This window comes from Aotus nancymaae, unplaced genomic scaffold (genome assembly GCF_030222135.1).
Source record: "Aotus nancymaae isolate 86718 unplaced genomic scaffold, 86718_ANA_hifiasm-v0.15.2.pri h1tg000059l, whole genome shotgun sequence".
In the NCBI taxonomy this organism is placed as follows: domain Eukaryota; kingdom Metazoa; phylum Chordata; class Mammalia; order Primates; family Aotidae; genus Aotus; species Aotus nancymaae.
In genome coordinates this window covers 63,560,365-63,575,777 of record NW_026988473.1, presented here as the reverse complement: position 1 = coordinate 63,575,777, position 15,413 = coordinate 63,560,365, and the positions used below count along the sequence as shown (strand labels likewise).

At 35.3% G+C, this 15,413-nt stretch overlaps 2 protein-coding genes across 2 annotated transcripts in view; one reads left to right on the top strand and one right to left on the bottom strand.

Moving 5' to 3' along the window:
• TENM4 (teneurin transmembrane protein 4) overlaps positions 1-15,413 on the top strand; it is a 1,737,111-nt gene that overhangs the window by 625,389 nt on the left and 1,096,309 nt on the right. The window contains 1 exon segment of the mRNA XM_064365345.1: positions 3,768-3,829. The gene's annotated coding sequence lies outside the window, so the exon portion shown is untranslated.
• On the bottom strand, positions 10,949-12,185 carry LOC105715550 (RNA-binding protein 7-like). Its single transcript, XM_012449971.3, has one exon. The coding sequence runs from the start codon at positions 12,171-12,173 to the stop codon at positions 11,379-11,381; it is 795 nt and encodes a 264-aa protein (XP_012305394.2). The 5' UTR covers positions 12,174-12,185; the 3' UTR covers positions 10,949-11,378.

The window sequence follows — 15,413 nt, the reverse complement described above, 5'->3', positions numbered from 1 at the left end:
TGAAATCAGAGAATATTTCTGCTCAGATATTTATTATTTCTTTTCTGCTACTAATTTTGGGTTTGGTTTGCTCTTGCTTCTCTAACTCTTCAAGATATGTCATTAGGTTGTTTATTTGAAGTTTTTCTACTGTTTTGATGTAGGTGCTTATAGCTATAAACTTGCCTGTCAATACTGCTTTCACTGTATCCCATAGTTTGTGGTATATTCTATTTTCATTATCATTTGTTTAAAGCTATTTTTTAAATTTCCTTCTTAATTTTTTCAATGACCAACTATCATTCAGGAGCATATTGTTTAATTTCCATGTGTTTGTATGTTTCCAGAATTCCTCTTGTTACTGATTTCTAGTTATATTTCATTGTGGCCAGAGAAGGTACTTGATATACTTTCAATTATTTTGAACTTTTATTGCTAGTTTTGTAGCCTAACATATGGTCTATCCTTGAGAATGATCCATGTGCTGAGAACAATGTGTATTCTAGAGTCATCGGATGAAATGCTCTGTAAATATATCTATCACTTCCATTTAGGATGTAGTGAAGATTAAGTCTGATGTTTGTTTATTGACTTTCTGTCTGAATGATTTATCCAATTCAAAAATTGGATATTGATGTCTCTAGCTATTACTTTATCGAGGTCTGTCTCTCTCTTTGGCTCTAATATTTACTTTATATATCTTGGTTCACAAGTGTTGAGTACATATATATTTACAGTTGTTATATCCTCTTGCTGATTTGACCTTTTTCACCTTCTCTTGTTTTTGTCTTGAAATCTATTTTGTCTAATATAAATAGAGTTGCTGGCCAGGTGCAGTGGCTCACACCTGTAATCCCAGCACTTTGGGAGGCTGAGGCGGATGGATCAACTGAGGTCAGGAGTTCAAGATCCACCTGGTCAACATGGTGAAACCCATTTCTACTAAAAACACAAAAATTAGGTGGGCATGGTAGGACGTGCCTGTAATCCTAGTGACTCAGGAGGCTGAGGCAGGAGAATCATTGGAACCTAGGAGGCAGAGGTTGCAGTGAGCTGAGATCCCACCTCTGCACTCCAGCCTGGGCAACAGGGCAAGACTCCATCTCAAAACAACAACAACAAAAAGTATAGCTTCTGCTGTTTTTTCTTGGTGTCTATTTGCATGGAATATCTTTTTCTTTTTCCATCCCTTTATTTTCAGTCTCTGTCTTTATAGGTGAAGTATACTTCCCATAGGCAACAGATCACTGGGTTTGTTTTTCTGTCCGTTCACCACTCTGTGCCTCTTTTGTTGTTTTTGGACTCTGTCTTTTGATTGGAGAGTTTAGTCTATTTATATTCAGTGTTAGTACTGATAAGTAAAGACTTTGTCCTGCCATTTTGTTATTTATTTTTAGTTGTTTTGTGGTCTTCTCTTTCTTCTTTCTTTCATTCCTGTCTGCCTTTTAGTGAAGGCAATTTTCTCTGGTGATACGATTTAGTTTCTTGCTTCTTGTATTTGGCATATCTATGGTATGGTTTTGATTTGAGGTTACCATAAGGCTTTTAAATACTGTCTTATAACCTATTATTTTAAACTGTGACAACTTAACACTGATCGCATAAACAAACTAACAAACAAGCAAAGAGAAAACTAATAGAAACTCTTTGTCTCCCTGATTTTTAGCTTTCTGTTGTTTCTATTTATATTTTATTGTATTGGGTTTGTCTTGAAAAGTTGTAGTTATTTTTTATTGGTTTCTCTTTTAGTCTTTCTTCTCAAGATCTGAATAGTTTACATGCCACAATTGAAGTGTTATAATAGTATATTAGTTCATTTTAATGCTGCTGATAAAGACATACCCAAGACTGGGAAGAAAAAGAGGTTTAATTGGACTTACTGTTCCACATGTCTGGGGAGGCCTCAGAATCATGGCGGGAGGTAAGAGGCACTTTTGACATGGCGGCAGCAAGAAAAAATGAGCTAGATGCAAAAGAGGAAACCCCTGATAAAACCATCAGATCTCAAGAGACTTATTCACTGCCATGAGAACTGTATGGGGGAAACCTCCCCATGATTCAAATGATCTCTTACTGGGTCCATCCCACAACACGTGGAAATTATGGGAGTGCAATTCAAGATGATATTTGGTGGGGACACAAAGCCAGACCATATCACCTGTTCTCTATTTTTCTGTGGACTTACTATTACCAGTGCTTTTTGTACCTTCAGATGGTTTCTTGTTATTCATCGACATTCTTTTCTTTCAAATTGAAGAAATCTCTTTAGTATTTCTTGTAGGACAGTTCTGGTGTTAATAAAATTCCTCAGCTTTTGTTTGCCTGGGAAAGTCTTTATTTCTCCTTCATGTTTAAAGGATATCTTTTCTGCATATACTTTTCTAAAATAAAGGTTCTCTTTTTTCTTCAGCACTTTAAATATGCCACGTCAGTCTCTCCTGGTCTGTAAGGTGTCCACTGAAAAGTCTGCTGCCAGACATATTACAGCTCCATTGTGTATTATTTGTTTCTTTTCTCTTGTGTCTTTTAGTATTCTTTTTTGATCATTGACCTTTTGAAGTTTGACTGTTAATTAGTTTGAGATAGTCTTCTTTGGGTTAAATCTACTTGGTGTTCTATAACCTTCTTGCACTTATATAATGATTTCTTTCGGGTCTTGTCCAGCAAACTAACTTTCGGTCATTAGACACCAGAAACCCAAGCTAGAAGACTGAAGAATAAATGATCTTGAGAATGGAATGGGTTTAGAGAATTAAGACAAGCAATTTACATCATAGGAAGACAGACTCTGGGCAAAAGAATGCAGAGCAAATATTTGTAATGAATTTAGCTAGGTCCCTGACATAAAAATGCTTGATCGTGACTAAATTATTCACTTGTTCTGTCATATGCTGATTCACTCAATCCATACAGTTATGCATCAGACATTTACTGAGCGTCTATTATATGTCAGAAACTCTACTAGGTACTGAAAATTAAAATAATAAATAAAATATTATAAAAATATCAAACAATAACATGACACCATTTTGTAAACTGTCACAACCTAAACTTCTAAATGCTAGGTAAAGTTAGAAATTAGATGCTGCAAGAGTCTGGTGGGTGTGCACCTGAGTGAGCCTTCGGTTGCCAAAGGAGCTTTCTAGAGGAGGCAATAACTGCCTGAATCCTGAGCGTTAACAAAGTCAGGCAGGCAAGAGATTTTTGTGAGAACAGGGGAGGCATGTTTTTCTAGGCAGAGGGATCCTCATATTCAAAGGCCTATGGGCGATGGCAAATGTGTGAATTTCTAGAGATGCAAACGAATTATTATGTCTGGATGGAGACAGCAAGTTGGGAAGGAAAGGAAGCTGGGATCAGGACCTGAAGAGCATTATAAATTCTGTTAAGATGTCTTGCCTTGACCCTCAAAGTGGGAAGTCTTTTCAAGCAAAGAAGTAATTTGATGAGATGTGCTTTTTAGAAAGAACAGCAAAAAAAAAAAAAAAAAAAAAAGGTATTTAATATTCCAATAGAGGGTTCTCATTAAACTTTTGTTAGTTACATTTTGCTGAGGGCTAGCATTGGCCTCAGCTCACCAGAAAGGATACCTGTATAATATATGTATGAAGCTGTAGCTGCAGCAGTAAAAGCAAGGCAGTTTGAATACACACTCTTTCTCTCTATACCCTATACCCAAGCCTGCCTTGAAATGTGATTCTATCAGAAAGTGTCCAAACTGTACTCCTTGCACACAAATGTTTTCATTTCCACAAAAGTGATAACTCTTTTCTTCCTTCTCTTTGTAGATCAGTGTTCAGTGGAGCTTGGATTTGTCATGGGTCCCTGGTGACAAGCATTGGTTATATTGGTGAGTTACATGGTTTTTCACTTCTCATTTGTCACCTTTTGTCATGACCCTTCAGTTAATTTTCCTTATTCTTGGATGATTTTTATTCATGATTCTCAAATCTATCCCAAAGTCTTCAGTGTTCTCCCTACACCTGTACCTAGTATATTACTCTAAATATTTAGTAATAAGATATACTTTTAGAGGTATATGTCCCTTGGGCCACCATTGCATTGTGAAAGCGTTGTGTATAAACCAAATGTTCGTGAAGCATATATAAAATTTAAATCCCCTAGAAAGCTTTTATGTTTAAAGGAATCCCGTTACAAAGTGACAAAAATATCTGAAAAAAAATCACTTCTTCGTCTTGTTCAAAAACTGATCATTTATTCACATTGCAAATATACCTGATGTTCAATAATGAAATTTTGCTACTGGAACTCCTTTGGTTTGAAATGTTATTTGAAATGTTGATGACGAGATGAAAAGCTTGCCCCAGATTGGAAAATAAATCAAAGGGCAGACATTAAAATAAGATACTTCAAAACTTTCTGAAAAGATTTCTGACCTTCACATAAGCTGCATTCTAGTGGAAGAACGGAATATATTTCCAGACGTGTTATCTATTCTAGTCTCTTCTTCAGAGTATGTTTTGTTGTTTTTGAAGGGGATATTGTTCTTTCTGGTGTAAGGGAAGGGTTGATTTGGAGTTTTGTTTATTGGGAGGCACAATACCTAGAGGTGTGTGATAAGAAGCTTGTCTTTTGTTTCTATAAAGAAAAGAGTTGATTCTGGAGACTGAATTGTTTCTTGCTTTTAACACAGCATATTTCTGGATGCATAAATGCAGATTGGAAATAATAAATGTACTCAGAAGGCACAGTTAACATAACATATTTTTTTTCATATCCACACATTTTGCCTGGACTACTAGCAATAATTTGGGGAAAACAGAAACAAGCCTGAAAAATATAATTTACTCTACAATAATTGGTTTCTTATTTATAGTTACCACCTTTGTCAATGTTTTGCTACCTCTTTATACATTCTTGGAAGGACAATTTTTGGATTTTTCTGAGGCAGCCATGATTTTCTATCCTATTGTTCCCACTGCTACATTTGGAGTAACAAAACTTGTGATTTTTGCTTGAGAACATAAAGTCTATATATGTCCTCCAGCAACCTCTCCACATATCGCTCCATCCCTTCCCACATTCCCATCAGCACATATCACAAATTCTTAACTATTTTTATTTTTGGTTCTAAGCCAATTCCATTTCTATTTCTCCCATCCAAATACAACGTAATCACTTTTGGGTTGTCGGCACATTGTTGAAAACATTGGTACCTCAAATCCTCTTCATTTTTTAACAGCATAAAAAACAAAATCAGAATTTCAGTTACCTTTGAGAAACATATTGTGCACATCTTAAAATCCCAAAATGCCACCTGAAATAAGTTACGGGGAATATTTCAGTTGTGTTCCGCAGCACACCTGCAGGAAACTATTTACACCCTTACCATACTGTTGAATCTGGTTCAATTGCAAACATTAATATAGAACAAAGCAGCAAATAAGTGGCCAGGACAGTTATGTATGTAACAGGGAAACGACATTTCACTTCCTCATTTGAAATCAGTTTTTACTTTTTGTTAAGTGAGATAGAATGATTTGTCTGTAATCTGAACAAAAATATTTCTGCAAATACTGTATTAAAAATAGAATAGTGTTCTCAGCACACAAGTGATTACCCTTTTAGCCGATATGTTTTGCTCTTTTTTCCTCAGCTTTTGAGTGGTCTAGTAAATTCCAGCTTTCCAAAGTGAGACACTTAAAATCTAAAAGAAGTAATCTAAGAAGCACAGTCAATGAGTGTTTCATTTTACATTGAGACTAAAGTATCCAATTCTGGATTTAAAAAAAACATTTTCTCATCTGATATTCACCTTTAATGTTAAATATTCTAATAGCCACTTCATAATTCATATCTGGTTAATTTTTTATATTTCTGTATTGATATGACATGAATGCTATCAAAATTAAATAATTTTATATTATCCTTTAGTGGTATCACTATCACATTCTATGTTTTTCTTAATTCAGGAATTGAGCTACTAGTATCTGTATTAAAATGTATAATAATATCAGGAACTTAAATCTTTCTCCTTAGGGCTAAACCTGATTCTTTGTCAGTTTAACCAATTTAAATCAGAAATCTGGTTTTCTGGTTTAGTTCTGGAAATTATAGTATTTTAGTTATTGCCTTTGTCCATCAGGGTGGGTAAATTGGGTTATTCATTTGATGGTGGAGCCTCTAAAGATGAAGATTAAGGCAGTTGTTGGGCTGACAAGTATTCTACTTCCTTAACTTTAAGACAGAGTCCATTATGAAACAGACTATTAATTCAATAATGGGCAGGCAGTCATTGGCAGATAAGAGGGTGAAATGTGAAAATTAAACAAAACCTTGCTCTCCAACATAAATTTACCCGTATACATGCCATTTATTTTAAGGGTCATGATCAAAAGTTGAATGTAATCCTTCTTAACACTTAGAATTCTTCAGAATCCCTTTTAGCAGCCTGCAGTTATGCACTGCATCAGGGGGTGAGCCTAATTTTCATGTCCTGTCCTCTTCAACACCTTTTCAGCTGGCAGTGCAATTTCAAGGCAAATGAAGAAGACCACAATTTGATCTAGATTAGCTATATGGTCAAACTCATGGTCCTTTTTTGTTATTCCTTTAATTAAACTATTTATCTCTAGCAGTTAACAAATTTCTGTTGAAAGTCACCCTAACCTTCTACTAGTTATACATGCCTAAGCTGTAGTTCTTGAAACATCGCCTGTCCACGTCTACCTTTACTAGACTTGAAAATTCTGTGAACCACTTGAAAGAACTTGGTGGTTTCCAATGCCTTTAATTGCACTGCTTGGAATCTGCAGGTGTCCTCTGCAGGCATTAACTTTTTACTGTAGTATGACATCACAGTACAGTCTTGCTGAGGACATTTTGAGCAATTATTATAACTCTAGATTCAATGTAAAATGTAACCACATATGGTGCTACCAATGTAAATATATCAACTCAGCTGTTAGTGTGAACAGCTCTACCTTCTGTGCATTGTCAAGTTCATACATGTATAGGCAATAACAACTCTGTTACAAATTATTCCTCTTGTTAGGAGCTAAAGAGTTCTTTCTGACATCGCTTATAATGTACTTTTCAATTTCAGAATAACTTAAATGTGGAAAGGTGTTTCTCTTAGAATTAAGGAAATAAAGCTTTAACATTTCAAAGGACAAGTATCTCCTGTATAAACATAAGAATTGACCTAAGCTATCAGCATTCACTCTAGTACCTACGGAGATAGCACCTAAGTCTCTTCCTCTCTTTTGTTCTCATCTTTATCCTCTTTATTTTCCTCTCTCCCTCTCACTCTCCTGAATAGTTGTACTGTATGCCTCACTTCCTGTTTATCTTCCTGAAAGGAAACAGAATTGTTACTGTTTGTGTGATAATTTTTATTACAAGGTATAATATGATGGCTTAGGATGGTAGTATCTCTTTACTTTAAGTCTATCACTGGGATGACCATACATTTAGCCCAGGACAGTCCATGTATGACTCTTGTTTCCATGTAATTATCAACAGGGCTCTGTTCAGCTCTAAAAGTGTCCTGATTTGGTTGATAAATTCCATGAATGGATAAGAATCACAAACCAAATCATAAAATGTTTTCAGCTGAGCAAGTGACTCTGAAGTCCTTATGTTCATCAACAGAAGCAGCTGAAGACTGTGGAAGTATCATTTTCCTCATGGTGGAAAATGAGGAAAAAAACTGAGTATAAGTTACCCAAAGAAACTGAAGGAAAGGTTTAGGGGACCTTAGAGAGGTGACAAGGACTCTTGCAGACAGACCTACTGGCAAGAAATAAGGTAATAGAAGCAGTAAGGAGGCAGGCCTTAAACTGCGCGGGGAGGAAGCTGGGCAGGGAGTCTTTGGTTGTGCACCAGCCCTGTGGGGCTCAAGCTTAACTCTTGTAGGGTCAGAAATCTGTTTTTAATGAATATCACAGTGATTTGGGTGCCTCTATTTTTCATTCTATTGTATTCCTTTGGGTTTTTTCTCAGTGGTTGGCAATGTTATTTTGAGAGCTCAGAGGCTCTGTGCTATGCAACAAAGGCCTTTCTCTATCCTGAGGCTAGTTTAAAAGCAGAACATCATAGTCTTGGGAACTGGATCACCTTGGGAGCATTAAAAATCCCAACCTAAGGGAAGGCAAGACTTTCCGGGACAGAATCCTTCTATCTAGATACTTCAAAGGGTGGCAGGTTCTGTGCGTTGTGTAACGAGGAGAATGTTCCCTTACTGTCTTGCCCTCTGCATTTGCTTTCTCTTTCCCCAGTCTTCCTTTCACATTTCCTACCCCCCATTTTGTCTTCCAGTACTGCCCAGCCTCCTTCAGGCCCTCTCTCATCAATAAGTGTACTGCACTTTAGATAGAAGTTGATGACCCCCCTCTTTGCCTCTTAATTTTAAAGATAAGCAAATGGAATATTTTAAATAGTCTCTAAATGGAATCAGAGGAATTATTATATTGATTTTGAACCTAATTTTTAAAATTTTATTCTTAATTCATATGTCACTAGCTCTTTAGGTATAAATGGCCCTTATTTCAGTGTGCAGACTTTTAATGATCTTCTTTTTTCGCGCTCTCATAATTTGGTTATGCCGTCTAAGCGTAAGACTTTAAAACCAAGCTCCCTACAGAGAAGGATACCACGGATTAATTACTGGGGGTGTGCTGCACTTTGTGGAGAGGATTGTGTTCAGGCAGCAGGGAGCTCTAGAAGCCATTCAATCATCTGTTCGACCAATATTTACAGGGTTGAAGGTGCTGCTGGCCCCTGGTGGTTCAGTGATGAAAAAGATGATGAGATAGAACTCAGGGATGAAACAAAAGACAAGAAACAGCACAGGAGTCAAAGACAGATTTGGCTTCAAAGTCTGACTTTACCATTTACATAGTACAGTTTTGCAGGGGCTCTCAGCTTCTCTAGTGGGAGTGAACAAGACTACTGAGAGAGTTAAATGCTTTATTCAAATTAATTTTATGTATTGGAAGAAGTACAGATTGATTGTCATAATTTTTTGTTTTGTTTTGGTACAGATACTGAGTTGTGGCATATTTGTTAAAAATAACTTTTTTTTTTTTTGGCTACTAGCAAAAAAAAAAAAAAAAATCCCTGAAAATAACAACTACTGGGGAGGATGTGGGAGAATCGGAACCTTGTTCACTATTGGGAATATAAAATGGTCACACCCCTGTGGTAAACATTATGGAAGTTTTTTTTTTTAATTCAAAATAGAATTACTGTATAATCCAAAATTCAACTTCTGAGTATATACTCAGTTAAAATCTGGGTCTCAGAGAAATATTTGTACACCATGTTTATTATCAGCACTATTATAATAGTTAAAATATGGAAGCAGCACATTGTCCAAAGACAGAAGAATGGATAATTAAAATGTGGTATATATATATAATGAAATGTTATTCAGCTTTATTTGAAAAGAAATGAAATTCTGATGTATGATACAACATAGATGAATCTTGATGACATTACACCATGTAAAATGTCACAAAATGACAAATACTATATGACACCACTGATATGAAGAACTTCGAATAATCAAAATCATAGCGACAGAAAGTAGAACAGTGGTTGCCAAGGCCTAGGGGAGGGGATGGGAGTTATGATTTAATGTATACAGAATTTAGTTTATACAATGAAGAGTTACGGAGAAAGATGGCAGTGGTGGTTGTCCATCAATATAAATATATGTAATGCCATTAGTCAATTTTAAGTGGTTAAGTCAGTAATTGTTTATACATATTTTACCATGATAACCACATATTGGAAAAAATGTTTTTTTACTGGTTTGATTTGTTATCTTAAGAAATGACTGTATAAATGAGGGTCTATTCCTAGTTTTTTATTCTGTACCATTGATCTAGTTCTTGGATCATTATATAGTATCACACTATCTTGAATACTATAGATTTACAGTAAATTTTTAAATGAGGTAGCATTTGCTATGTAACTTTGTTCTTTCAAGATTTCTTTGGATATCCTTGCATTCCATGTAAGTTTTAGAATCAGCTTGTCAATTTCACACCAAAAAGTCAGAAAAATTTCAAATTAACAACATCACAATGAGAAGAGCTAGAGAAACAAGAGCTAACTAAACCAAAAGCTAGCAGAACACAAGAAATAACCTAAATCGAAGCTGAACTGAAGAAAATGGAGATCAAGAAACCCATACAAAAGATCAATGAATTCAGGAGTTAGTTTTTTGAAAGAATTAATAAGATAGATAAACTGCTAGCTAGACTAATAAGAAAAGACAGTGAGAAAACCCAAATAAGCACAATTAGAAATGACAAAGGAGACATTATCACTGACCCCACAGAATACAAAAACTCTCAGAGACTATTATAAATACCTCTATGCACATAAACTAGAAAACCTAGAAGACATTGATAAAGTCCTAGTAAAATAAAACCTCTCAAGATTGAATGAAGAAGAGATTAAATCCCTGAACAGACCAATAATGAATTCCAAAATTGTATCAGTATTAAAGATCCTTCTAGCCAAAAAAAAAAAAAAAAATACAAGAACCAGAAGGATTCAAGCTGAAATCTACCAGATGTCTAGAAAAGAACTGGTACTATTTCTACTGAAACTATTCCAAAAAATTGGAGGAGGTAGAACTCCTAAACAACTTATTGCATGAGGCCAGCACCATCCTGATACCAAAACCTGGCAGAGACCCAACAACAATAACAACAACAAAAATAAACTTTAGGCCAATATCCTTGAGGAACTTTGATGCAAAAATCTTCAACAAAATAGCAAACCAAATCCCATAGTACATCAAAAAGCTAATCCACCATGACCAAATACATTTTATCACTGTATCCAGGGTTGTGCAACATGTGCAAATCAATAAATGTGATTCATCACATAAACAGAACTAAAGACACAAAGATCTTCTCAATAAATGCAGAAATGGCTTTTGATAAAATTTAACATCCCTTTATGTTAAAAACTCTTTTTTTTTTTTTTATCTTTTTGAATTTATTAACAAAATACTGGTAGCCATTTTAGACTGCCAACTTGGATGTTTTCTATTATGTACACCAAAATCTGATTCACTAGCAAGAAATTTCTTGCAATATAAAAAGACAACGAATAATTAAAATATCTGCTTTATCATACAACTTTGCCCCCTCCTAAAGTGTCTAAAATGATTAGGAATTGTAGCACTTTTTTTTTTTTTTGCATAAAACCTTTTCCTCTTCATAAAACCCTGAGGTGAAAGGTTATTACTGTAATAAAACCACAATTCATTTTGTATGAAATTGTAGCTTTAAAAAATGTATAAAGAAATGTGACAACTTGTAAAGCTGCTCTGTACAGTTTTTCAACAAACTATTTCCTTATCAACTTAGTCAAAGGCCTAAAATGACCCTATAAAAACAGTGTCCTTTTAACACGTGTTAGTTTCGAGATGAGCGCCATTTTCCATCTCTACTACTGTCTCTTCTGTTATCATAGTCATGGCTCCAGCCATCATGATTCCTATCTTCATAGAAAAAATCATCTCTGCCTCCCCTGTAATGATGGTCAGACCCATGATCAGTGTAACGCTGTTCCCGGCTATAATGTCTATCTGTTAGGTAGGGATGAGAATTCATTCTGACTTTACGCTGTGAGGATGGGGTATCTTGGCGCCACTGGGAGCTTGAAGACTGGTTAAAACTATGACTGTGTGATGGTGAAAATCCTGATTGATCCAGAGGTGGAGAAGCAAATTTTCCACCATATGACATTTGTCTCAAAGCACTGTTCATCACTGCCTGTCTCTGAAAATTTTCTGGAGAAGAGAAAGATCTCTGAATTATCTGTGCTGATGAAGTCATGTTATCCATAGTTCTTTCGTACCTGCTGCTAGGAGATGTGGAGGTAGGGCTTGAATTTCCAACATGATGCTGGGGATATGACAAACTGACATCTTGCGATGCATGACTACTTCCTGATCTAAATTGAATTTTGATAGGCCTTCCATAAAGTTTGATTCCATTAAGTAGATTCATTGCATAAGGAACAGATACTTCATGTTTGAAATTCACAAATGCAAACTGCTTTGGTTTGCCATCCTTATCTTTTGGAATTTTCACATTTATTACTGGCCCAGCCTGGTGGAAAAGCTCGAAAAGGAGCTCCACGGTGACTTTCGTTTCAAGGTTGCCCACAAAGAGAGTGCGATCCGCTTCCGCCGCCGCCGCCCCCATCTCAACGTCGCCCCCTCCCTCTATGTTAAAAACTCTTAACAAACTAGGCATTGAAGGAACAGACCTCAAAATAATGTGAGCCATCTATGACAAACCCACAGCCAACATCATACTAAATGAGGAAAAGCTGCAAGCATTTCCCTTGAAAACTGGCAGGAGGCAAGGATGCCCTCTTTCAACACTCCTAGTCAACATAGTATTGGAAGTCCTGGCCACAGCAATCAGGCAAGAGAAAGAAAGAAAGAGCATCTAAATAGAAAAAGAGGAAATCAAACTATTCCTGTTAGCAGACAACATGATTCTATATCTAGAAAACTCCATAGTCTCAGCCCAAAAGCTTTTTCAACTGAGAAACAACTTCAGCATTTTTAGAATGCAAAATTAATTTACAAAAATGAGTAGCATTTCCATATACCAACAACATCCAAGCTGAGAGCCAAATTAAGAATGCAATCCCACTCACAATTGCCACAAAAAGAATAAAATACCTGAGAATATAGCTAACCAGGGAGATTATAAACCTCAACCACCAGAATTACAAAACACTGCACAAAAAAATTAGAGATGACACAGACAAATGGGAAAACATTTCATGTTCATGGATAAGAAGAATCAATATTAAAATAGCCATACTGCCCAAAACAATTTACAAATTCAATGCTATTCTTTTAAAACTACCAGTGATATGCTCATAGAATTAGAAAAAACTATTTTTAAATTTAAGTGGAACCAAAAAAAAGTCTCGAAAAACCAAGGCAATATCAAGCCAAAAGAACAAAGCTGGAGGCATCACATTACTCAGCCTCAAACTATACTACAAGGCAAAAGTAGATAAAACAGCATGGTACAGATACAAAAACACATTGACCAATGAATCAGAATAGAAAGCTCAGAAATAATGCCACACACCTACAACCATCTGATGTTTGACAAAATCAGCAAAAAAGAAGCAGTGGGGAAAGGACTCCCTATTCAATAAATAATGCTGGGGTAACTGGCTAGCCATATGCACAAGACTGAAACTGAACTCTCTCCTTTTACCTCATACAAAAATCAATCAAGATAGATTATAGACTTAAATGTAAAACCTAAAATTATACAAACCCTGGAAGATAGACAAGGAAATACCGTTCTGGGCATAGAACCTGGCAAACATTTCATGATGTAGATGCCAAAAGCAATTCCAACAAAAAACAAAAATTGACAAACAGAACCTAATTAAACTAAACAGTTTCCGAACAGCAAGAGGAGCTATCAGGAGAGTGAACAACCTAAAGAATGGCAGAGCATATTTGTAAACTATACATCTGACAAATATCTAATGTCCAGCAACTATGAAAAATTTAAACAAATTTACAAGTCAACAACAAACAACCTCATTAAAAAGTGGGCAGAGGACACGAACAGGCTCTTTTTAAAAGAAGACATACATGCAGTCAACAAGCGTATGAAAATAGGCTCAACATCACTGATCATTAGAGAAATAAAGATAAAAACTGTCACAAGATACCATCTCACACCACTTGGAATGGCTATTATTAAAATATCAAAAAATAGCAGATGCTGGCAAGGTTGTGGAGCAAAAAGAACACTTATACACTGCTGGTGGGAGTGTAAATTAGTTCAGTCATTGTGGAAAGCAGCGTAGTGATTTCTCAAAGAACTTAAAACTGGATTACCATTTAACCCAGCAATCCCTTTATTGGGTGAATAACAAAAGAATGTAAATCATTCTGCCATAAAGACATGCACGTGTGTGCATCACAACACTATTCACAGTAGCAAAGACATGAAATTACCATCAATGGTAGAATGGATAAAGAAAATGTGGTACATAGACATTATGGAATACTATACAGCCATAAAAAAGAACTACATAATGTCCTTTGTCGCAACATGGATGGAGCTGGAGGCTATTATCCTAAGCAAACTAACATATGAACAGAAAACCAAACATGTTCTCCTATATAAAATGGGAGCTAAATATTGAGTATATATGGACACAAAAAGGAGAAAACAGACACTGAGGCCTATTTAAGTTGGAGGTTCAGAGGAAGTGGGGGGATCAAAAACTGCCTATCGGGTACCATGCTGATTACCACAGTGATGAAATAATCTGTACACAAAACCCGCATGACACAAAATGTACCTCTATAACAAACGTACACATGTACCTCTGAACCTAAAATAAAAAATGAAAAACAAAAAGAAATATAATAAGACTTAGGGACAGTTGTATGTAGTTTGGCATACCTGAAGTATACAGTAGGTGTGGGGTCACAGGAGATGATGATGCAAAGATAGTCAGGGCCCAGATTATAAAGTTCCTGAAACTTTATAAACTTCCTACTTCATACCTGCAGAAATTCAACATGGTATATGCTTCCATTTATTCAGATCTATTTTAGTTTCTCTCAGTAACATTTTATAGCTGTCAGTGTAAAGGTTCTGTCCATCTTTGTTAAATTTATTCCAAAATATTTTATGTTTTATAACATGTAAATGAAACTATGTACATATTTACTGCTATAAATTATTAGTGATTTTTACATGTTAACATTGTACCCTACTATTTTACTAAATTTACTTATTAGGTCTAATATATGTATTGCAGTTTCCTCTGGATTTCCTATGTAAATGATTATATTAGCTACAGATAGAAACAGTTTTACTTCATCCACTTTATTAACTTTCCAGTATTTTTGTTCGTTGGATCCTTTCCTTATTTCCAATCTAGGAAAGACAAACTAGAAAAAGTTTTCAGTATTTTCAACCTAGGCAAAGTATTCAGTATTTCACCATTACGTATAATCATTGCTACAGGGTTTCTGGTGGAGTCCTTTATTAGCTTATAGAAATTTTCATCTATTTTTCATTTCTTGAGACTTTTTTTTAACATGAATGGATTTTAAATTCTGTAAAGTTCTTTTTCTGCATCTGTTGAAGTGATTATCTGATTTTTCTTATATATTAATACAGCAAGTAACATTAATTCACTTTAGCATAGTGGGATTAAAACTTACCTGATGATGATATATTATTCTTTTTTTCTATTATTGATTGAATTTGCTCATCTTGTTAGGTGTTTTTGCATGTATGTTCATAAGGGATTAGCCTTATTTACTTTTAATGTTTTGTCAGATTTTGGCATTATGGTTATGCTGGCTTCATAAAACTAGTTGGGATGTTTTTCTTCTCTATTTTCTGAAATTATTTATGTAAGATTGGTTTCATTTCTCT

Excerpts from the sequence above, each read along its gene's own strand:
- LOC105715550 (XM_012449971.3), bottom strand. The coding sequence starts at position 12,173 with ATGGGGGCGGCGGCGGCGGAAGCGGATCGCACTCTCTTTGTGGGCAAC.